Source organism: Eumetopias jubatus, unplaced genomic scaffold (assembly GCF_037043125.1).
Source record: "Eumetopias jubatus isolate StellerSeaLion01/CBP00866 unplaced genomic scaffold, mEumJub1_p1.0 scaffold_11, whole genome shotgun sequence".
In the NCBI taxonomy this organism is placed as follows: domain Eukaryota; kingdom Metazoa; phylum Chordata; class Mammalia; order Carnivora; family Otariidae; genus Eumetopias; species Eumetopias jubatus.
The window spans coordinates 120,457,952-120,481,985 of NW_028274817.1; the positions used below are offsets into that span (position 1 = coordinate 120,457,952).

General features: G+C 48.3%; 2 protein-coding genes across 4 annotated transcripts in view; both read right to left on the minus strand.

Moving 5' to 3' along the window:
* Positions 1 to 1,372: 1,372 nt before the first annotated feature.
* CLDN34 (claudin 34) lies at positions 1,373 to 13,604 on the minus strand. Of its 2 annotated transcripts, XM_088028879.1 has the most exons (4): positions 11,434 to 13,604; positions 11,028 to 11,147; positions 8,647 to 9,839; positions 1,373 to 2,285 (listed from the first exon to the last, which is right to left on the minus strand). In XM_088028879.1, exon 4 carries the CDS (start codon positions 2,262 to 2,264, stop codon positions 1,620 to 1,622), a length of 645 nt encoding a protein of 214 aa, XP_087885005.1. In that variant the 5' UTR covers positions 2,265 to 2,285; positions 8,647 to 9,839; positions 11,028 to 11,147; positions 11,434 to 13,604; the 3' UTR covers positions 1,373 to 1,619. The 2 variants fall into 2 exon arrangements, with proteins under 2 accessions (XP_087885005.1, XP_027970797.1); XM_028114996.2 differs by having other exon boundaries at positions 11,028 to 13,604.
* A 99-nt stretch (positions 13,605 to 13,703) lies between these two features.
* SHROOM2 (shroom family member 2) overlaps positions 13,704 to 24,034 on the minus strand; it is a 140,137-nt gene continuing 129,806 nt past the window's right edge. Inside the window, exons 9-10 of one of the 2 annotated variants that reach the window (XM_088028880.1) lie at positions 19,444 to 19,716; positions 13,704 to 16,563 (exon numbers count right to left, since the gene is read on the minus strand). In XM_088028880.1, the coding sequence (XP_087885006.1) occupies positions 16,300 to 16,563; positions 19,444 to 19,716 (537 nt within the window). In that variant the 3' untranslated portion in view covers positions 13,704 to 16,299. Of the gene's footprint in view, positions 16,567 to 19,443; positions 19,717 to 24,034 lie in introns of both variants that reach the window. The other variant, XM_028114994.2, reaches the window with a different exon arrangement.

Genomic DNA, 24,034 nt, shown 5'->3' on the forward strand with positions numbered 1-24,034 from the left:
CCTCTCCCTCTCCCCCTGCTTGTGCTCCCTCTCTCGCTGTGTCTCTCCCTGTCAAATAAATGAATAAAATCTTAAAAAAAAAAAAACCAAAACATGAAAACAGTCTCATGAGTTCTTGATACTCAAAAAAGAAAAAAGACAAAAATGAAAACTGATACTGAAAACAATTTAAAAAATACATAGGTCAACACCAAGATAATTAATGCATTCTTCCTCCTTCCTCTAGAAGTTTAACAATTAAAGGGAAAAAAATGAAGCATTTACCTTGCCTTTTGCGTATGAGCTGCATTTTAGAGAACACAAGTGGCCATACTTGATGAGGGAAAGTTCTTCTTTACAAGAGCATCCCAGCTAATAAATCTGACAAGAATGTTCACATTAGAAAGTCATCACTTGTAATCCTTAGTGCAATAATTGATTTGCACAAGGACCATCAAAAGGTGGAAGGCTGATGAAATTTACAAGAGGGGTTGAGTTTTCCCCTCTGGATCTAGGCATCCATCTTAGCATCACTAAAGAGGTAAATTACTATATGCCACCTGTTATAATGTACTCAGTACAGGGCATTGCCTTTGAAATACTCTTCCACAAAGAGCTGACCTGGAATCTAATCAAGCCTCGAAATGTAACAAGTTTAATGGTAGGACAATCGACCCACTTTCTTCACCAAAGCAAAACTATTAAGAAGAAAAAAAAAAAAAGGCAGGGGCGCCTGGCTGGTTCAGTAGGTGGAACATGAGACTCTTGATCTTGGGGTTCTGAGTTTGAGCCCCACGTTGGGTGTATAGATTAAAAATTAAATTTTCAAAAAGAAAAAAAGGCAGAGGGGGTGAGATAAGGGAAATACTTTAAGATTTAAGAGGCAGAGTGGGCATGTTGTGTGGAAAAGATAAAATCGCAGAATTATTTTTGAGGCATTTTAAAAATTCTGATATGTATTTGGTAACAAGGAGTAATTGTTAAATTTTTTTTAGGTATAATATGGTCATGCAAGGAAATGTCCATTTTTTAGAAAGTAATATTGAAGTACATAAGGATGAAGGGACATGATAATGTCTGGGGTTTGCTTTAAAATACTTTGGAAAAAAACAGATTAAAAGCAAGGAGCTATAAAGCTAATATGACAGAATCTTGATAACTGTTGCGGGTGATGATGAGTGTGGGGTGATTCCTTCTATTATTCTACTTCTGCATATTTTGGAGAATTTTATATGATAGAGTGATGTTATCACCATACCACGAGAAATAAAGTTGGTTGTTTTTAGCAGAAGTTTAAGAGGAAACGTGAGAATCACAGAAAAATCTCACTTCTACACACTAGGTTTACAGTATTGATTATTTATTCAACAATAATTAAAATACAGATCCAGTAAGACCAAGTGGCAGGTGAGGAAGATTTTTTTTTTTAAATGAAATTTCCTCAATTCAATGAACTGGTGAATCAATGAAACGAAGACACAGAAGGTAAAGGTAAAGGAAGGAAATAGTTGGCCACCTTCTGCCCAAACTACCTTTGCCATGGTCTTGAATCTTTGGAAATATTTGATAGAACATCCTACTAATACTTCTCATAAACTCTTGGTCAAGCTGGATTCGCAAAGCCAACGCAACCAGGAGTTTTACATCTCTGAAGTTTGAGGATGCACTTGGCTAACCATGGGGAATTTGTAAGAGAGGAAAAGTAACCCACTTAACATCATCATGAAGGCAGCCAGACATGCCACCAGAAAGGCATTGCCAATCTCCTGAGTATTTGGCTTGAAGGGTATAGAGAGAGATGGGGGGAAGGTAATACCCTCTTCATTCATCATGGAGTGGTAATTCCAGACCACAGCGATTGAGATACAGATGCCAGCAGCCAGGTTCAGAATTCCTGACGCAACAAATGGAATGAAGGTGGCATTCTTCCAAAGAACTCCCATGCACGCATTTCTAAGTACAAAGATGAGGGAGGCTCTCCCTAAAAGGCCTAGAATGCTGGCGACCAGCAGGAGATTTTGAGAAACACGAATATCAAGAGGGAGGTAAGTATCACGGTAGTTGTAACGGTGGCAAAATGTGGCTCTGTTATAGTTGCTGATGTGGTGGTAAATGCAGACTTTCCACATTCCCACGCACACCAGGCCAGAGGGAAAGAGAGAGGTGTTGTCCAGGTACCACACTCTCCACTCCACGAGGCCCATAGAAGTGGTGGTGAGGATCCATCCGACCGTGGCGATAGCAAAACCTGCCACTTGGCAGTTAGCGCCATTGAACAGGAGCATGGCGGCCGCGCACCCAGGGAACTGCAAACAAACACAGAGCATCGTGAGGGTGGGGCCCTTGGGCTTGGAACAACCCCCCGTGGGTGTGCAGAGCTATATTTGAGAATAGAGACATGGGACGTTCACATTCTGCTGGTGGGAGCGTAGAGCAAGCACACTTTGTGAAGGACCTTGGCACTATTCATCAAAAGCCTTAAAATGTGCCGACTTTCAAACAGGCAGTTCCAGGGCGCCTGGGTGGCTCAGTCGGTTAAGCGACTGCCTTCCGCTCAGGTCATGATCCCGGAGTCCTGGGATGGAGCCCCGCATCGGGCTCCCTGCTCGGCGGGGAGTCTGCTTCTCCCTCTGACCCTCTTCCCTCTCGTGCTTTCTATCTCTCATTCTCTCTCTCTCTCTCAAATAAATAAATAAAATCTTCACACAGGCAGTTCCATTTTGGGGCATTCGTCCAAAGAAATAATTACGATCGGCCACAAATATTTAGTCATAAAGTGGTCATGATGGCACTGTTCGTAATACTGAAAAATGGGACACACGGTCAAGTCCAACAACTGAGCTTGGTTAAATAAGTTATGCTATAGCCATGCAATGGAGCTATGTGCTAATGTTCAATACACGGCTGGAATCGAGCACGGTGTAGTATTTTGTGTTTGGCTCTGCTTACTTGCATAATGTTTTAAGTTTCATCCACGTCCTGCCACGTATGAATAGTTTGTTCCTTTTCATTGCTGGGTCCTATTCAATTGTAGGGATAGGCCACAGTTTAAGTTTTTGGACATTGGCATCGGTTCCAAGTTTGGGCTACTATGAATAGTGCTGCTCTAAACATTTCTATGTAATATTTTGTATGGGTATACATTCTCATTTCTCTTGTGTAGACACCTAGAGTGGGGCTAGTGGGGCATATGGTTAAGTGTTGCTGAACTTTTTAGAAAGTGCTAAACCATTTCCCCAGTGGCTCCACCATTTTGCATTCCCACCAGCACTGCATGAGGGTTCCAGTTTCTCTAACTCTTTTCCAACAGTTGATATGTTTCACCTTTTTGATTACATCCATTCTAATTACCATTAAAACGTAATGTAACCAAAAGGAAGATGTCCCCAATATATCAAGTACAAACAGTAAGTTACAAAATAGTACATATAATCATGGATATAAGTAGAACTGGAAGTCTGTATGCTAAGTTAGTAGGAGACATTTTTAACTGGGTTGGAGGGATTATGAGTTTTTAAAACTATTTGTATTGTGAAGAATCGCATAGCACACAAAATCTAAGTGTACAGCTCAATGAATTATCACAGGGCAAATAACCACATAGACACCACTTGGTTTAAGATATATAACATTATCATTTCCTTATTTGTCTTTATCTTTTTTTCACCTTAGCATGAACCCCCAAGCATCTTGGTTCAATTCTGCCTGTTTTTCAAAACAGGGATCATGCAGTAGGCATTCCTCTGTGACTGGCTTCTTTCACTCAGCACTGTTTATGACCTTGGATTGTGATTTTTTATTTTTTATTTATTTTTATTTATTTATTTATTTTAAAGATTTTATTTGACAGAGAGAGACACAGCGAGAGAGGGAACACAAGCAGGGTGAGTGGGAGAGGGAGAAGCAGGCTTCCCGCGGAGCAGGGAGCCCGATGCGGGGCTCGATCCCAGGACCCTGGGATCACGACCTGAGCCGAAGGCAGACGCTTAACGACTGAGCCACCCAGGCACCCGGATTGTGATTTCTTAAATGATGTCTGGCTGTTCAAGGCTCTTAAGGTATTTCTGTCATGAGCATGATTTTTTAAATAAAAACAATAACAAAGACTTCATTAAAGTTATGAAGCAATGGAGGATGAATTATAACTGGTACATAACTACACTGTAGGAGCTCTTGTTCATTCGCCATAAGACTTAGCAGATATAAAAGTAGAATATTTCATAATGTGGGAAAACATCCGTGATGGGTTGAATTTAAAACACAGATAATAAAACTACAAGTTTGTAGTGTGACCTTATTTATGCCCATCCTAAAATAAGCTGGAAAAATGCAAGACAAGATGCCTCTATTGGGATTACTAGTGATTTTTTTTTTTTTTTATGTTTTAAGGTAAAAGTCTATTACTTTTTCAATTGGGGGAAAATGGGGGTGTACAAGGGGTAAAGTATAGAAATGAATAGATAAGGCAGAAGCAGGCGTGGAAGCCAGTTCATGGAGAGCATCAGGGGGTCTGGACTTTATTATGGGGGCATCCCACGCTGGGACGTATTTATTTACCATTCACGTGTGGTTTGCGTGACAGAAAGAGGTGTGTGCTTGTAAGGAAAGCTCTTCGAAATACCTCGCTAAGTGAAAACGCGTGTTGCAAAAGCATGTGTATAGAAATGGCTCCATTGGGGCGCCTGGGTGGTGCAGTCGGTTGAGGGTCCGACTCTTGGTTTCGGCTGGGGCCATGATCTCAGGGTCGTGAGATCCAGCCCAGCATGAGGTTCCGCGCTCAGTGCACACTGAGTCGGCCTGGATTCTCTCTCCCTCTCCGTCTGCACCCCCTCTCCCCTCTCCGCCCCCACCCTCCTGTGCTCATTCTAAAATAAAGAAATGGCTTCATTTCAGTGAAAGTTAGGGCAAACGTATAATACATGTTTATATATGTATAAACACAATATATATATATATATATACAAACATATAAAACATGTTTGCATGTGAATAGAGAATTTCTGGGTACAGGAAATGGTTAACAGTTGTCACCTCTGGGAAGCAGGACTGGGGTAAGGGCCCTGGAGGTACAACCTTCCCGCCATGCCCAGCATCCTCTCTTCCTCGGTTTTAATTTTTTGCCAGAAACACGTAACGCTCTTAAAAGGTAAACGATTAATCGAGAAGGGGGAGAGAAGCGGGACAGAGACAGGCCACGCTGCCTCTGAGGGAGGTGAGTGGCGCCAGGCCCTGGGCTGAGCCGGACCTCGGGGAGCAGGGAGGGTGGGGAGGGCACGGGAGGGCTTCGTGGGTAGCGGCTCAGCCTCCTGCAGCACTCCCGAGCCCCGGGCTCTGTGCCAGGTCGGCAGTTGCTAAACTTCTTGGTCTCAGGACCAAAAAGGTCTCCACCCTTTGCACTTAGAAGAGGTGGAGGTAGGTGGTTACTGGGTCATGGAGTTTCAGTTTGGGAAGGTGAAAAAAGTTCTGGAGATGGATACTGGAGGGAGGTGATGGTTGCACACAAGAAGCTACTTCACACCACTGACCTGGACCCTTAAAAATGGTTAAAATGCTCAATGATGTTATATGTATTTTCCTGCAGTAAGAAAAAAAAAACCCAAAAAATTTATTGATGACCCCAAAGAGTTTTTGTTCACAGTTTATATCCACTGATATTTATCATATCAGGAATTAAAAGTGAGAAATTTAAAATTACTTATTACTTCATGTAATAAACATTATGTATTAACAAGGATTTTTACGAAAAGTGACTATATTTTCCAAACAGAATTTAGAGGACATTGCTTTTAGCAATCTGCAAATTGTGTGTAAATTACACATTAAATTCTAAGAATGGAAGGGAAAGAGCAAACTATCAGCAGAAGCAGGGTTCAGGATCAAGCTGGAGACAACGCAAACACCCACCTACAGAAGGGACAAAGGAACTGTGGGTTATTCATACGATGGAACACTATCCACCCCGCACAAACGGTTACGACAGCATTTGTGGCGTTTGTCGTTAAGTACTTACTGACCTACGCCTTCCAGCTGGGCATAAACAGTGTGTCACTTACTCACAATTCACTTAGTAGAAGGCCGGTACCCAATGGGCATGTGAAGTTTGTTGAGTGGGCCAAATGTGTCCCTGGAGGCCTCCTCCAGAACTCCTTCTCAAACCTGAATTCATCTGTAAGATGGAGACCCAGCCCAGCACTGATGGCCTTGTTGAGTCAGAAACTCGCAACAGAACCCCCCGAGTCTCTGTAACCCATGCCATGTGGTCAAGAGGAACATGACCACGTTCTCGCTCTCATGTGAATGTTAAATGCTCCGTGACCTAATGGGAAGAATGGAGACAAGCTCCATGACCTTATGGGAAGAACGGAGACAAGCTCCATGACCTAATGGGAAGAACGGAGACAAGCTCCGTGACCTAATGGGAAGAACGGAGACAAGCTCCGTGACCTAATGGGAAGAACGGAGACAAGCTCCGTGACCTAATGGGAAGAACGGAGACAAGCTCCGTGACCTAATGGGAAGAACGGAGACAAGCTCCGTGACCTTATGGGAAGAACGGAGACAAGCTCCGTGACCTAATGGGAAGAACGGAGACAAGCTCCGTGACCTAATGGGAAGAACGGAGACAAGCTCCGTGACCTTATGGGAAGAACGGAGACAAGCTCCGTGACCTAATGGGAAGAACGGAGACAAGCTCCGTGACCTAATGGGAAGAACGGAGACAACATCCATGACCTAATGGGAAGAACGGAGACAAGCTCCATGACCTTATGGGAAGAACGGAGACAAGCTCCATGACCTTATGGGAAGAACGGAGACAAGCTCCATGACCTAATGGGAAGAACGGAGACAAGCTCCATGACCTTATGGGAAGAACGGAGACAAGCTCCATGACCTAATGGGAAGAACGGAGACAAGCTCCATGACCTAATGGGAAGAACGGAGACAAGCTCCACGACCTTATGGGAAGAACGGAGACAAGCTCCACGACCTTATGGGGAGAACGGAGACAAGCTCCATGACCTTATGGGAACAGTGGAGACACCGACCCGTTTGTCTTTGGCTCCAGAGGAGATCCGCTTCTCGCCGCCGCTCTGGGGTTGCCTGCCGCAGACACTCGCTGTCCCCTTTGCCATCAGGCAGCCGGCCCCTTCTCTCCTAAGGGGCCACTTCCAACCCAACATTGGACGAGACCACCAGGACTTTGAAGGGTGCTGTTGCGACAGTCTGGATCTCGTCTCATCCAAGTCCTCTGGCCCTACTTACGTACCACTGACAAACCTACACAGGCACTTACGCCAACATTTTAAAACCTTTAAAGAAAATTCTGGAACATTGGGGCCATTGTGACACGGGAGCTGGGTAGAAAGGACAGCCATTTTATGGCTTGTCTACTGTTTGCTAAAAGGAAGGGCCCCCTAAGAGAATTATAAAAGCAACGTTGTACCCCTTAGGAGTTCTTCCCTACCCGCCCCTTCCCGCCCCCGGGCCCCTGGTTCTCCGTGTTTACAGATTTGCCTCTTATGGGTAGCTCCTATAAACAGAGTCCTACCATTCGTGGCCTTTGTGTCTGGCTTCTTCTAAGGATCATGTTTTGCGGGTTCATCCATAGATGTATTGGTACTTCATTCCTTTTCATGGCCCAGTAATATTCCACTGTATACATCTACCACCGTTTCTTGAGCAGGTGATGGGCACTTGGGTTGTTTTCCCTTTGGGGCTATTATGAATGATGCTGCTATGAACACTGATGTGTGTCTGTATGGATATGTTTTCATTTCTCTTGGGTATGTACCTAGGAGTGGAATTGCTGGGTCACAAGGTAACTCTCTGTCTAACGTTGTGAGGGACCACCAAGTTGTTTCCTTAAGTGGCCGCACCGTTTGGTAATCCTACCAGCAATGTTTTAGGGCTCGAATTTCTCCCCCTCCTTGTAACCCTTGTTATTGCTTGCCTGTTCGGGTTTGAGGACTATGTATATGGAATCACTATGTGAGCTCAGTGTAAAGGACCCTTAGGAACAAGGGGCACTTAGAGACTGAGCCTAATTGTAGTTTTCTGGTTATTTTCTGGCCTCAGGAAGTTTAAAACACAAATATTCTTACCAGACTCTGGCTTATAGCCTGAACGTAATTTCCATCCTTCGAATTTAACAGAGCTTTGTGAACTCTGAAATGCTTTCTCCGAGATGGGAAACCTTTCAATGGGGTGTTCTAGTAGGTGCTAGTTTTCATTAACACTTGCAATGTATACCTCACACTTTGCCTGAGTTCTGACGGGTCTTTGGTTCAGATTGGAAAGTCTCCACTTCTAAGGGCGGAACGATGGCATGTCGCAGAGACAGATTATTTTTTTTCCCCCTAGCCAAGGAGACCAAATGTGAGGGCTACACATGTTGGGTAACTGGAGAATACGAAAGAGAAAAGGGGAAGCAAATGGCGAGGACACAGGCAGTTTCAGAAGAGGTGGGCTTTGTGGAGTAGGAAAGGTGGACTTTAAACGGGGCAATGAAATACCAATAAAATAAATAGCAATAACCTAAAAAAACCCCAGTGAGGCTGTCCCACGATGATGTTACTATGGTGTCACAGCACAAAGGCTGCGGGATGGAGAGAGCTGAAGAGGTTCTACGTGGGATTAGGTGGCCCTCTGTGCTGGTCAGCCACTTACACTTTCCTTAGGCTTCACTGGTGGGTGACGCTGATGCGGTACCACTCGAATCCACGTCAGAAGAGACCAGGAATGGGCATCCAAATGGGAAAGCAAGGAACAGCAAATTAATCTTTGAGAGTGAGTGAAGCAAACACTTGGGTGGTCAATGAGTCAAGACACAATGAAGGAGGGCAGGAGACACAACAAAAACTCAAAAAATTAAATGTGGAATTACCCCATGATCCAGCAATCCCAGCTCTTGGTATATACCCAACGGAAGAGAGAGCAGATACCTGCCCCTCCCCACCCCCGCCACGTTCGTAGCAGCATCCTCCGCAACAGCCAAGAGGGGGAAACCCGAATGTCTATCCGGGGATGAATGGATAGACAAAATGGGGTCTCTACACACAAGGGAGGATTTCTCAGCCTTAAAGAGGAAGGACATTCTGACACTTGTTCCAACACGGATGGACCTTGAAGACATTGTAGTGAAATAAGCCAAGAGACCCAAGAGACAAATAGTGGGGTTCCGCTTCTGTGCAGCGCCTAGAGCAGAGTCCTAGGCACAGAAAGCAGGGCAGGGGTTGCCAGGGGCTGGGGGGGACACAAATGTGGCCAGTGGCGGTCAACGGGGACAGGGCTTCCGTTTGGGAAGAGGCCAACGTCCCGGACATGGATGGTGGCGGTGGCCGAACAACATTATGCATGTCCACTGAACTGTACGCTTACAGGTGTGGTAAAATGATCAATTTTGTGTTCTACTTTACCACAGTCAGACACACACAACAAAGCGGGGCCATACCTCCACTAAGGAGTGATGCAGTCTCCGCGGGGGGGAGTGTCTGCGGGAGGAGGGCGGCCGGCCACCGAGCCAGACGCACAGAAGCCCACGCAGCTCCTCCTCTAAGGACACCCTCCTTGCTCCTCCACGGCTGCTCCTTGGCAGGGCACCCGGGAGGTCTCGGCCACCGCACCAGCCAGCCGCTCGCCTCCAAGGCCGTCTCCTCAGGCTTCCGCTGTCCCCACATTCTGCCACCCGTTGTCCTCACCTTCCAAGTTCTCGGTTGCTAGGTCCCAGGGGCGCCCGGGGGGGTGGGGCGGGGCTCAGTCGGTTAGATGGCTGACTCTTGATTTCAGCTCGGGTCTTGGTCTCCGGGCCTTAGTCTGAGGGTCGTGAGTTTGGGCCTGCGTTTGGCTCCACATGGGGCCCACTTAAAAAAAAGGGTAAGATAAAACAAAAATAAAAATAAAATAAAACAAACAAATCCCTTGGTTGCTAGGTCCTAAACGCCGGGACACCATCCGTTCTTTCATTGATCAGCGCACCTCCTTCGTTTCTTCATCACATATCCTATCAGGTTTTTTTTTTGGGGGGGGTGGGGGTGGGTGAGGTTTACTAATGGGTCATCAGAGTCCACTTTTAAGACACATCTGAGTCAGACCTGTCTCCTACTCACTTCCTCTCTTGTCCCCCCAGACACGGCATCTAACCCACCATCATCAGACAGGCGTTAGCAGAAATGGCACCCACCAGGGCGAGACTGAGCTGTGAAAGACCACAGGCAGCTAACACACTAGGGAAGATACCCTTAGTTCGTCGGAAAGGGCCTCCTTCTAGCTAGGCTTGGATTACAGGCTTGTTGACACATCATACACACGGGGAAGACAGTATGGAATATGCGCAATAATTCCTAATCTGTGAGAAATTGACCTAAGACTGGGAATAGCTTCAAACGGGGCTTTTGTAGACATGAGACTGCCAGAAAGTCACATAATGTCAGCTAAGCGGCACTTAGGACTAGATTTTATAGAGAAGCCAAAATTCTACCTGAATTGCTTAGTGTTTCCACCATAAGGAATTTATCCCAAGAAAATGAGCAGAGATACGTACAAAGATGTAACTGAAACACACACCCAATGAGCTATATAACCGAGGTTGTAACTGGGGACAAGGAGGGAAAAAACCCCATTTAGAGAATATGTTTGGTGAACCACTTTATATCCTCATAGTGTGATACGACACAGCAATTCAACACTATGTTGGTGAATAGTTAAGGGAAAAGTTCCCAGCTTTATTTTTTTTAAAGATTTTATTTGTTTATTTGAGAGAGAGAGAGAGAGAGAGGGAGAGAGAGAGAGAGAGCATGACCAGGGGAATAGGCAGAGGGAGAAGCATGTTCCCCGCTGAGCAAGGAGCCCAACGTGGGACTTGATCCCAGAACCCTGGGATCATGACCTGAGCCGAAGGCAGATGCTTAACGGGCTGAGCCATCCAGGCGCCCCCCAACATTGTTAAACAGAAAAATTTCAAAAACTTGATGAGTATAATCCTGTTTCTTAGGGAAAAAAAAATAGGAGAGGAGAGAGAGAGGAGGGAAGGAGATATATGAATATATTACCTCCCGTAGCAGTAAGTCTCTGACAGCTTGAGCATCTTTATCTGTACAGGAAGGAAGATGACCATTCTTGGCACGGAAGGGGGTAGAGCATGCGAAGGGCCTAATCGACCTGCAGGTCTCCTGAGGGAAAAAAAGGGGAAATCTCACGGCGCTCAGCGATGCCCACTGCATGGCCTGTTTTATTTACTTGCTCGTTCAATCCTTGTGCATAAATTAAGCGCTCCCTTGTACCAGGCCCCCAGCAGACAAGCACAAATATACACAGTTCCCCACCTTGAGCTCTGAGGGCTTAAGATTTAGTGGGCAAGCATGTTACGGAAACCTACAGTGGATGAGGCACTGGGGTTAGAAACACACGTTAGGCAGCGCAGACTCGTTCCATTGGATCCTGTTCACGACAACACACCTGAACTCCACATACAGTAGCTCCTCTCCCGAGAGGACATGACAAGAGCAGATACTCTTTGGATGAGCAAAAGGAAAACCTTGAAAGCCGAAAACACATTTTTTGACTTTTCCATCCTGAAATAGCTTCAGACCTACAAAAACGTTGTGAGCGGCACAGACCTCTCCAGCCTCCACCCAGACTTCCCAAACGGAAACAGCTTCTGTAGCCACGGGGCGACAATCAGAAGCCAGAAGCCACCATCCACACAACAGTACGATCTCGGGACTTGTTCAAACGTCAGCGATCAGCCCAGCGGATGTCCTTTCACTGCCCTGGATGCGTCCTAGGGTCACGCGTGTTCGCTTGCCGGCTGGCCTGTTTTGAATAGAGCCTCTATCTTTCATCACCTTGGCCCCCCCTTTAAGAAAACTGGTAAGGCTTGGCCTTGTTTTTAAGGAATTTGCCTCACTTTGGGTTGGGTTGATGTATTTTCAGCAAGACCACCTCAGAAGGCAAACTGCGTCCTTCTTAGAGCGCACCACATACGGCATCCGTGTTCCCCTCCTGGTGCCGTCAGCCACGTGAACACCCCTCGACGTGGTCTTCGCCACTTTGGATAACGCTATCTGGCCAGGCTCGCCTTTGAATTTGATAACCGGGTTTAAGCTAGCCCAGCTCTATGCCTTGGTGAAATCTGGCAAAGACACTGTCACTGCGCTCAAGTTACGTCTACCATCTCTTTCCTCTCTGCCTATCTCAGGCGGCGCGGAGACGGCCACAAGCATTTTGGGGGCATCTGGTGGGGAGGTAGGAGGTTGCGACTACACAGCTCGGGTTTCGTGGGGTGTTCATGTGGGTCACCGTGACTCAAGATGCACCACATAGAAGAATAAACACATCGTGCGTTGCTTTTCTTCTCTTAACAGGAGATGCAGAAAACACGCCTCCAGAACACCTGTCTTGTAGGGCACAGACCTGTGGCAGTACCAGCAGACGGGTCTGAGAATGGAGTGAACGTCTGGTGTTCCCACGTCCCAGACTGGGTCTCAGGGTACCCAAGGTAGCTCCCCCTCAAGGAGTCCGATGGGTCCACAGCACTGTCACCAGTGTGATTCATCAGCATGAGCACGCAAGTGCTCAGGGACAGAACCGCGCACATCATCGTCAGTGGGCCACGGGACACGGCCACGGGACCGCAGCCTGGCACCGCTGTGGCAAGCCATGGCCGCATGTGAATTGTCCCCAGTTACTCATCTCCCACCTCAGACGAGACAAGCTGGAGTAGCCTGGATAGAGGCCAGAAATGCAAACAAGATCTGTGGTATTCATCCACTTTTATAAAAGTCTAACTTAGAGATTTTTTCCCCATTCTCAGTAAATATGCACTCTAGGTTTGAAGAAGTTTTTATTAAAGAGGCCCTCTCCTTCCTGTCTAGCCTTCAGGCCCCACAAACCTGCTCCAGAACAGAAACCTTTCTAATCCTCCCAAGCAAAAGCAATCCTCCCCTCCCGGCAGGCTCTGGCAGACTCGTTCAGGGAAGCCATTTCCCTCCAGGTCCAGATGGAGTGAGGAACACCCAAGAGCATCCACTTACGCAGCACTTTCCTGAAGCGGGCAGGGTCTCTGCCTGCTTAGAAGAACACCGATTAGCTCCCCTGAGCTCCGCAGCCCTTCTCCAATGACAGAGGAGGAAACTCAGAGGCTCAGAGAAGCCAAGCACCTCGCTCCCGTCCATCAGGCTAGGGAGCGGCAGAGGTGGCCTTGCTCTGGGAACCTGGCTTCGGGGTCCAGGACGCTTTAGCGTTTTTCCGTATTACTAGACACTGGTGTGGGAGACGGAGCTCATCCCTGGCCCCGATTCTTCACACCCTGTATCCACACTCTGCCACATAACTTCATGGCTCCTCCCAAGGAAGAGGTGGGACACATCCCACAGCCGCTCTGAGTTCAGCTGCGGGACTCGCATTCACAGTGGAAGGTTCGCAGGTGTGATACAACCAGGTCCGTGAGAGAACACCTTTGCGCCTGCGCTGGTTCTCTCATGCGCCTGCCACGGACATCCCCAGGCCAGACTGCTGGTCCCGGGAGGAAGATGACAGGCACATGGAGCAGGGAGTATCACGGTCTACAAGTTCACGAGCTGAAGAGATCCTTTACCGCACAATGTGGTTTCACTGCGGCTTGTCACACAGCATGACCGTGGCAACGGCTATGGCCACAGCGGCACACAGCGACACACGTACAAATCATCAATCCCGCAACTTACGTGGATTTGACATACGGGGAGGATAGCGTGATTACTTAAAAAAAAGATGTAACATAGGTAAATCAGAGACATGCTCCGTTCACTCAAAGACACTATTTATTTTGCTAAAGTCAAGCGGGACGATGTGTTGAGAGGTAAGCGGTAAGCGTTGAGCATGAAATAGGTACACATTTTCCACAGTGGAAGGCAGGATAAAAGCCACAGGCAATGCCCCTGGCTGAAATCTCGTGATACAGAGCATTCCAGAGCTGAGCTATGACAGAGGGGGGAGGAATCAGCCACCACCTAAGAATGCCAAGGGCAGAACATTAGCACCAGATTGTTGTTGTATATGCAATAATATATCTATAGACAAAGGTATGTACATCGACTCACTGCAGTCTCTGGGTCCCCGCTAACCAGATGTTTAAGAGGCAAACAGGGGAAGGGCACAGGACAGTGACGGTGACATGTGCTTTGCTGTAAGGGTAGTAGAGCACTCTACATTGCTATGTATAAGAGAACGTCCTCCAAAGACCTCAAAAGGCTAGATACAGACACATAAATTCTACCATTCACATTTTACATATTTATCATCAAAATGATTCACAACACTGTATTTGAGGGTAAAGAATCGCAGATAAAAGCCTTGTCCAAATCAAAAGCAAAGTACACTCAAATTCCTGTGGTTGTCCCCCTGGGGGAGAATGATGGAGGTCCGTGGACAGCCAGCTTCACCTTTTCTGAAGTGACCAGTTTTCACAGTAAGGGGCTACAGCGGGAGGGAAGGAGGACACTTCATTCGCAGAATGGGGATTTTTCAAGTCAGAAATAGCTTAATTCAATAGGAATGACAACTTGTGAAAAGGCATTTATCTTTTTGGCATGGGCGGGTTTGCCAAAAAGAGTGTTTATTGCCTGCATTACTGGAGCCTGCCAGTTTGGACCCCTCTATGGGGGGCACAGACATCCATGCTGTGGCTCAGGAGTCCAGCTCACCCCCTCTGGCTCAGGAAGTATAGACACCGGTCAGTTAAGACATTGGTGTGCACATGTGTTTTGGTAAGGCCACGGTCACTGCTGACAAAGGGACGTCTCCCCACCTGTTGGAAAACTTTTATGGCAATACGAGGAAAACTCAAAGATCCCTCGATCAAACAAATACGCAGGTATCACCTCAACGTGAAGTTATCCAAGGGGTTCTCCTGCCATTTACCAGGCACCGAATCAGATGAGCATTTGTAAGCAGCACACCGGGTCTGCAATGACGTAGATAAAACCTATGTTATAACCAAGCCATCGGTGGTTGAACATCTTTCCACGTGCCGATTTGCCATGCGTACATATATCCTCTTTGGTGAAGCGCCAAGTTAAGTCTCTTGCCCACGTTCTAACTGGGCTGTCTGTTCTCTTACTGTGCAGTTCTGAAAGTTCTTTGTATGTTCTAGATATAGATCCTTTGTCACATACGTGATTGGCAAATCTCTTCTCCCAGTTCTGTGACTTGTCCACTGGAAGTGGACAGCATGACAGTGTTTTCTTAGCGAACAGACTTTCATTAGACTCTTGCCATTTCAACCAGTGAAAAGGGCACAGAATCTATAAACTCTGTGGCTGAAGAAGATCAGGTTTAGGGGTTGTAGAGTCCATAGGACCTCTGAAAAACCAGAGGAAAGGTTCTTACAAGTAAATGGAATGTAACCCTTATGGCCTGGTAGCAGATTTAAAGAGACAATAGCCAATTATCATTAAAAACCCTATGCACACTAAGTAAGTGTTCTGGGGAAAAAGTAATTTCGGAAATCTGCTACTGGTCTCAGGAAACAGATGTCTAGCAAGCACATCACACTACTGGACACACTATGAACCAAGGTAATTTCACTTTGCAGAGAAACATCTCTTGAACCGTGATGCCAGTACTAAAGCTATTTGTTTTGTACGTGTGTTTTAAAGCATGCACACTATTTCTGTAAGTGGCGATTTCAGAATGAGTGAACCCAACACGTAGGTTATTCGTTTCACAGCTGGTTTTTCACCAGTCGGAAACGATTTACCTTTCCAAAATGTTAATACATGAGCATCACAGATCATCGTGGTTTTTGCTGGGGGACAACGAAGGAGGGACAATGAATGGTCCACACCACCGGACGAACAGGGAGAACACGTGGCAGCCCATGCTTTGGATGAATCACAGGACAAGACGTGCGCCAGGGTTTCCCCTCTCATGCACCTTACAGACTCGCTCAGCTTCCTTCCCGAGCGGTTGCTTCACGATGTGAAGATGGGAGGAAGGGCGGACCTACCCGTGAAAACGACCCCTTGCATGCACCATGCGACCAGAGCCCACAGTCTAGACTGCACCAAGTCGCTGTCCACCGGAGCCCGCTGCCATGTGCGCTAACTTGCAAAGGAAAAGCGGCTAACGGTGAGACATTCTGCTCCGCATTCAAAAGGGAAACTAAAAAATTAAATAAACCATCGCAAACACACACGGAAGTTATTGCTTTCCTAACAGCCATTTTGCTACCGGAGGATTTGCGCTACAGGAGATTATAAATACAGGCTGGGGTTTCTACTTGCATCCTCAGGAACGGAGCTCCCAGGGCCAGTCTCTGTCCCCCACCAGGGAGGGCCCCTCTTATTTGCCTCTTTCGGGCTGAAGGCTGTCGAACAAGCACTTGAGCTGCTCTTCGCCCAGGTGTATCTTATCTTCCAGTTCCCGCTGCTCGATGATGAGGGCGGACTTCATCTTCACAAAATGCTCGTAGTCTGCCAGGCTCTCCTCGCTGAGGTAGCTGGCCAGGATGTCGAACACGATGCGCTCCCGGCGGTCCAGGTTCTCCTTCAGTTCCTTGGCGTCCTCGTGCTGTTGGATGAGCACCCGCTGCTTCTCGAGCAGCGACTGCTGTGGAGAGAGAAAGCGAAACGAGCCCGTTGAGGAGCAGGGCTACAGCAGGAGCTGCGGCCGACAGCTCGACAACGCCAGCAGGTCTGGGGGCTGTGACACCGAAGTCAGGGACCAGAGATCCCATGGCGCCCACACGGGAATACCTAAGGCGGGGGCGGAGCGCACTCGGTGGCCCCAGCAGGCTCTGGCCCCAGCCCTCCCGTAAGCGCTCCCAGGCTCGTGGCGCTTCCACTTCTTCCCAGCAGCCTTGGCCTTGAAGGGCTCAGAGAAACAGCCGTGATGAGAAGAGCAGTCCAGCCGCAGACAACTACAGACTTTCGAGAAGCTCGAAAGGTATACAGGACTTAGGGATCCCAGGTGGGTCAGAGACCTGTCTGTGACAAGACTGCGGGGAAGTCGGCAAAAGGAATAGATTCTAAAGAACTTCCAGAGCAGGATTCCTAAAGCCTCTGGGCAAACTCACAGAAGCACACAGGTGAGGGAGCGAGGACAGGCAGGGGAGATGCAGGGCAATGGGGGAGACTCCCTGGCTCCTTACAAACATCCTGCCCTGGGGGGGGGGGCACAGACAACCCCAGTCCCCAAACGTGGCACTCAGAGTCATTCTCTCTGCTTACAAAACACACACCGAACTGTCCCGACCATCTCCGAGTTCAATGAAAACTAGGAAAGGAAGAGCTGAACGCATGAAATGTCTTCCAGTCGTCAGCCGGGGGAGGCTGGGGGTTCGTGTCCTCGGTGTGACCTTCACCTGGGCACCCGCACAGCCACTCTGGTGTTCCGCCACCCTGCAAGTTGGCCACGGGCAGTTACCGACAGCCACACATGAGCATCTAGGACACGGTGGCGCCTCGAAAAATGCCCACGCGCAGGAAGAGCGCTGTTGGTTTGCGGCTTTCCAGGACGTACCCCGGACCACACCGCCGTGCGGGGCATCCTGCCCACCCCCGTGGGACACCTCCATCTCCGCGTCAAACTAACAGACACGGAGTTTGCACGGAAAGAGGGGAGGCAAGGCGAGTTTGTTCCAATGCAAAGGAAAACAGATGTTAACGGATTCTAGAAGTCCGCTCGGGCTGTTAAAACCAATTGGGCTGACCGGTGACAGGGGGCTGCAGAGACTGGGCGGAGGACCAGACGTGTCTGCTTCAACCCACGTATTCATGTTCTATGTGGAAAGATGGAGGGAGCCTTATAAAACCTCCCTCTGCGTCTTTTAACTGGCTACCATGTCTGTCTCTGAAAACCTTAGCTTCCCCAAGCTGCGACTGCCTGACAGACTCTCCTCCAAAGGCGGCTATGCTGGACACTGGACCACTGCAATGAGACACCGCGTTCGGAGGGACCCCAGGATGTGGTGGGGGCCACCAATGTACGGTTGTCTACAGTCTGGTATCCAGGAGGACCACCGGCATGGTCCTTACTGTTGTGACTCCTTCTAGCATCCCCTCAATTTTTTTTTTAAAAAGATTTTATTTATTTATTTGAGAGAAAGAGAGAGCATGGACAGGGGGAGGGGCAGAGGGAGAGGGAGAAGCAGACTCCCCGCGGAGCAGGGAGCCCGATGCGGGACTCGATCCCAGGACCCTGAGATCATGACCTGAGCTGAAGGCAGACGCTTAACCGACTGAGCCACCCAGGCGCCCCTATCATCCCTAACGTCTAAATAAAGTCTTTGTCCGTTGCACACACAGAGGGGGAAAGATGGATTAAAGATGGGTTGAGCTGCAAAGACCATACCACTTTTCCCCTTAAATCAATACTTGAGAATATGCCAGTTAACATATAAATAAATCTCTCCTTCCTGTTCATGTTATTTTCCTCTTTTCAGATACACCTGGCAAAGAGGGGGAAAACAGCAATCTGGAATCTGAACATCACCCAAGGGTCCCAGTTATTTCTTAAATGCTTATATAGTATGTTCAAATGGTAGTTACTTAGCTAAGCACAGAGCTACATTGGTCTGAAAGGCACTCTCTAGAAGATTTATGTGGCTGACACCACTCTCACGTGGAGTAAGGGAGAGGGGTGCCTCTTCTGTTCCCCATTCAGAGAAGTTAAGGGGTCTTATTAATAATAAAGATGATCGTCTGACGGCCTACTCACTGAATCAAACTCAACGTTTTGCTGATTATCTGACCCAGGAAGGAAAGCCAATGAGGTAGATATTACTTCCTGTATTTTGCACGTGAAAAACCGAAACGTAAACCCACCAAGAGACATGTTCCAAGCTGCACACCTCAAAAAAGGGAGAAAAGGGGGACAGCTGGGTGGCTCAGTCGTTAGGCGTCTGCCTTCGGCTCAGGTCATGATTCCAGGGGCCTGGGATCGAGCCCCGCATCGGGCTCCCTGCTCTGCAGGAAGCCTACTTCTCCCTCTGCCTGAGCTCCCCCTGCTTGTGCTCTCTCTCTCTCTCTCTGACAGATAAATAAAATCTTAAAAAGAAAGAAAGGGAGAAAAGGCAGACAGTCCTTCGGCTCCTTCCAGACTGCCGTGTGAACTCCTGTTAAAAGCAGCAACAACACTGAACTCCATGACCACTGAGTGCTTGTAATCTGTCAGAGTAGCCGAGCGCCACTTCCATGTAGTCAAGTGAAAACGACTTCTGAGGAAGAGACCGTTATTATTATTAGTAAGGATCACTGGGAACGGATGAAAAGATGTCACAAGGAACCCCCAGTTTTCCCAAACATCACAGCAGCCCTGCCGTCCAATGACAACGGTGCTCAAGGCCCCGTGTGCCCCGGCAGCACCTGTTTGTGTCAGTTCCACGGAAAGAGATGGAGAGCTCTGGATGGGCTGCCTAGGAGCTGTGTGAGGCTTCACGGTGTGAACTCACAGCACCCCGCGCACGCCTTCCCACACTGTACCTACCCGGTCACCAGGAGAAGTACTGTCATCCAAATTATTGAGGGCATTTTCCACGCGGGCCAGGCGGCCGGACAGCGACAGCAGAAGGTTCACCACTTTGTCCAGGTCCCCAATGAACATTCGGAACTTGTCAAACTCGTTGGGTTTGCAGACATCTTTGGCAATGGCCTCCACCTCGTCCCCAAGTGCACTGTTGGCCTGGATGTCCTCCAGCAGGCTCTCTCGGGCCTCCCGAAGCACCTGCAGCTTGCGACTGATGCTCTCGATGAGCTCCTGCTGTGGGGACACAGGGTGGCGTGCAAACACTCGTTAGGGTGGCCCCAACCCGGCTTGTCTAGCCGCTGCGGCAGCCCCTGTGGTCTCACCTAAGGGATCTGCATGGAATTCAGCTGAACTGGGTAAGAGTTTACTCTGCATCAAACAATAGAGGATTTCTAAGACCAGGGGAAGGATAACCCCTGGTGACATCACTGGCATTTAATTGAGAAAAAAACCAAAACACCCTGTTCTCAGCCTGTTAGTATCCTCGAAGACAATGCAGGAGTTGGCCCTCCGGGGCTACTCACAGTAAAACCTCATGTCACTCTTTACCTCTGCCGGGAATCTCAGGGCCCACGCGACACTTTGTGCTTCATACTTTGGAACTTCCCAATTTATTTATATTTTTAAAATTTTATTTATTTATTTGAGGGGGGGGAGAGAGAGAGAGAGAGAGAGAGAGAGACGCAGACTTCTCACCGAGCAGGGAGCCCGATGCGGGGCTCGAACCCAGGACCCTGGGATCATGACCTGAGCCGAAGGCAGACGCTTAGCTGACTGAGCCACCCAGGCGCCCCTGGAATTTTCCCATTTAAAGACTCACATGTACAGAAGCTACTGAGTCTCATGCCCAGTACTGAATTCCATGATGAAAAAGTATGTTCTACCTAGAGCAAGCAGTAAAAGTTAAAACAAATAAAGGGCTATCAGTAAAATTAAAAGTCCTTTAGAGAAACCTGACTTGAATATGACCAAAGTGCAAATAAGTTACTCATTTTTTTTAATATGGCAAAATCTACAGAAGACAACTGATCATTTTACCGACTTTTCAGTGTCCGGCTCTGTGGTATTAAGTATGTCCACGTGGTTGTGCAACCATCACCATCAGAACTTTGTCATGTTCCCCAACGGAAGCTCTATTCAATACGAACTCCCCACTCTCCTCTCCCACCGGCCCTTTAAATGATTAGTTTTTAAAGGGCAAACATAAAAACCAAAACATATACATCGGCCGCCCACCTCAAGTGATGTGGCACCAGATGGCCTGACATGAGTGGCAAAGACATCCACCTCCTGTTATATATGGGAAGAATCACAGGGGTGGCTCTCAGGGAGAACCACGGGTGAGCCCTGCCCGGGAAAAAAACCACTGGCTGATGATCATGGACGTCTCTCTGCCATTAGGTCTACCCGGAGCAGAACCAATGGGCTGTTGGCCCCCACCTGGTGAGTTCCGAAGAGCCAACGTGACGCCAGCACTCCGCTGGGCGAGGCCCCCGGAAGAGACTGAAAACCAACAGCACGCAGGTGCACTAACCTGAATGAAGATGGTACCATCTTCAACACTCAAGTCCAATCAGGATTTTTAGCTCACTCTGCTGTAACAAGCAACACTATACAAAGCGGACCTATGGAAGTCACCCGTACCGCTGTCCCTTGTCCCAGGGCAGTTTATAAACTCCGACCCCAGAGGGAGCCTGCAGAGCCTGGGGGAGAGAAGGCACACGCCTGGAGGGAGCAAAGTCTCCTGATGCTCTCCAGGACCGTGTCCACAGCTCCATGCGGAACAGAAACCCCCACCTCGAGGACTGATGTGAACACCGAATGAAATCCCTGCACGTGGTCGCAGCCCAGCAGCCCCCAGTGGGTGCCCCGTACTCAGCAGGGGTCAGCAATACTGGGAGTGAGCGGCGAGAAGCTGCCCTGATTGAACACACAACAGTCAGGTCCAGACCACCTGTCCCGATAACTATGTAGGTGGGAAAAGTCCAACCTCGGCAGGAAAGACACGCTGAACCACGAGCATAGCACGGCATGCTTTGTAGGAGCTGATCACGTGGCGGCTCTGTCTCAGGACGAGGCACTGACGGAGAAAATCCATCTAGCATTTACGGGTCCACACAAATACATAAAAATTAGCCCGCAGATCCGAAAGCCATGGCCTTTCCTCAGGGCTGCTCAGGAAGTTAAGGCATTTTCTTCCCTCGGTCAGTTAAAACCGCGCGCGTCTACCATTTCATTGATGTTGATGCTGATGATGAGTGTGGGGGTCTGAGTGTGCTCACGCTTGTGTATCTGTGTCCCTGTGTCTCTGTGGACCTACCTATTGGGCGAGATGCTTTAAATCAACTTCGAATCCCACAGCTAAGATGGCTTTTTTGCACATATTAGTTACTTGAGGGAGAAACAGAAAACAGATTATAGGGATGGATTCCAAATTCTTGCCTGAAGCCAACCCTAACCTGAATGAATACCTCAAGCAATTAGAGGATTGTGGATGTATGAGGCCTGGCCGGTGTTACTGGTAATTCTTCGGTGTCGTTATTCTTCCACAATCATCATAACGAAGATTTCAGGCCAATGCATGAAAACGTGCCTTCAAACCTGCAGTATCAGCTGAGCTAACTTGAAACTGGGCGTTCTGGAAGGAGCCCAAATTCCTTTGATTGCTTTATAGGTCTTGCATAAGTTTTTATTAGAAACACCCTCCCCTTCTTCCTTAAAGGGCCATTATAAGCAGCACAGACACTGACTTTCAAAGATCTTGGGATGAGCCTGGCCCTGGCAGCACAGGAAATAATCACTCTCAGCACCAGCCTGGGTGCAGAAGCCTTCACGCGCCACATCAGATGAGGCTCTCGCAAGCCCATCTGCTTCCATTCTGCAGCCTGTGGCATTTGGGGAGGCCTGGGCTGAGAGCGGCTGGTGGCAGAGACCAGCCCCCAGGGCTCACAGCAGGTGCAACGCGGCTTCTTACCTCTGTTCAGATGGCCCCAGACACCTAACTTTTGTCGCACTCCATGGGAAAATGAGGTGTTTCCTCTCTGGGCCTTGCGCCTACCTCTGGGGTCCAGAGAGAAACCGTAACCCTCAGGGATTCTAGACGTTGACCAATGAGTGTGTTTGGTTCTCCTGAAGAACCTCTATATAACTCCACCAGGGCACTTTCTGAGCAGAGTCTGCCTGAGCCACCCCACGCACAAAAACGTATTTATGAGCCTTCCCAGCATAATGCTTCCAAACAGACACCAGAACGCTCTCACTGCTTGCCTGCACGGGGCCTTCCGTTCTCTCTTGCCTGTGTCCTTAGTCTCCTAAAACGTGGGCTCACCTGCTTCGGCACTTGGCTCTGTGAGCACGCGGGGATGCTGTGACCATGACAGCCGAGGCCCCTCGGGGAATGTCCGGCACACAGAGGACTCGGGGTCTTGCTCTTCGACCGTCACGGCCCCCCTGCACTTCCTCCTTTCCCCTGTGCACACATTGCACAACCACATGACACAGTATACTTGTGTGACTTGGAAGGAAGGCTGCAAACACAGGGCAGCCATTGCCTTTGTCAAACCAAGCTGAAAAGCGGGATTCCTGAGTCACTAACACGGCGCAGAACTGTGATCTCTAGCACTTGCCATTGATGGTGTAATCACTCGACAGGTGCATGTTGAGCAAAATATGTCGGTCCACTTAAGAGTTTAGTCACGGGGGGTGGGTGGGGCGGGCACACTGTCAGGAGGCAAGTTCACAGAGATTCACCTCTCTCTCTCTTTTAAAAATATTATTTATTTGTTTATTTGAGAGACAAGAGAGCATGAGCAGGAGGAGGGGCAGAGGGAGAGGGAGAAGCAAGCAGGCTCCCCACTGAGCAGGGAGCCCGATGCGGGGCTCGATCCCAGGACCCTGAGATCATGACCTGAGCTGAAGGCAGACGCCTAGTCGACTGAGGCACCCAAGGACCCCACAGGGACTCATCTGAATCCCGAAGCAGCCATCTGAGGGGAGGCAGTGCCCCAGCATCTTGTGCCTCCCAAAAGCAAAACGAGAAAGTGCCACAGAGACGAAGGGAGCCCCTCAAATTCATCACAGCACGAGGAACAAGGGCACATCGTAAAGCGCACAGTCATCTACATCTACGGCCAGGACTGAATTAGAACTGTGCAAAGTGTACATTTTTTTCTAGTTTTATGAGAGGAACTAAAAACATTTTTGATTCTTTATTTAAAAAACAACAACATCAACCACAACAGAAAATGCAATCCTAAGCCAGGACCAAAGTGCTGTTCTTACATTTCCTTCAATTCCTTGAACCAAAAAGCTACTGTTTCCCAAACTGAAAGTAATTTTCTTCTGTGCATGGGTCACGATATTTTTTCTATTATATCTGAAATCAACCCGTGGTATTTTTTAAACCACTAAAGATACAAGCAGACTTCCAGCAAAATCTTTTGCAAAGATTCTTGTTAAAAAAAAAAAAAATTAGTGTTTTTTTATGAAAGCCCTTTTCCAAAGCGCTGAGCATATGGAACACATTCACAAAATGCTGGTTCCCTCCTTTCCT

Excerpts from the sequence above, each read along its gene's own strand:
- CLDN34 (XM_088028879.1), bottom strand. The coding sequence starts at position 2,264 with ATGCTCCTGTTCAATGGCGCTAACTGCCAAGTGGCAGGTTTTGCTATC.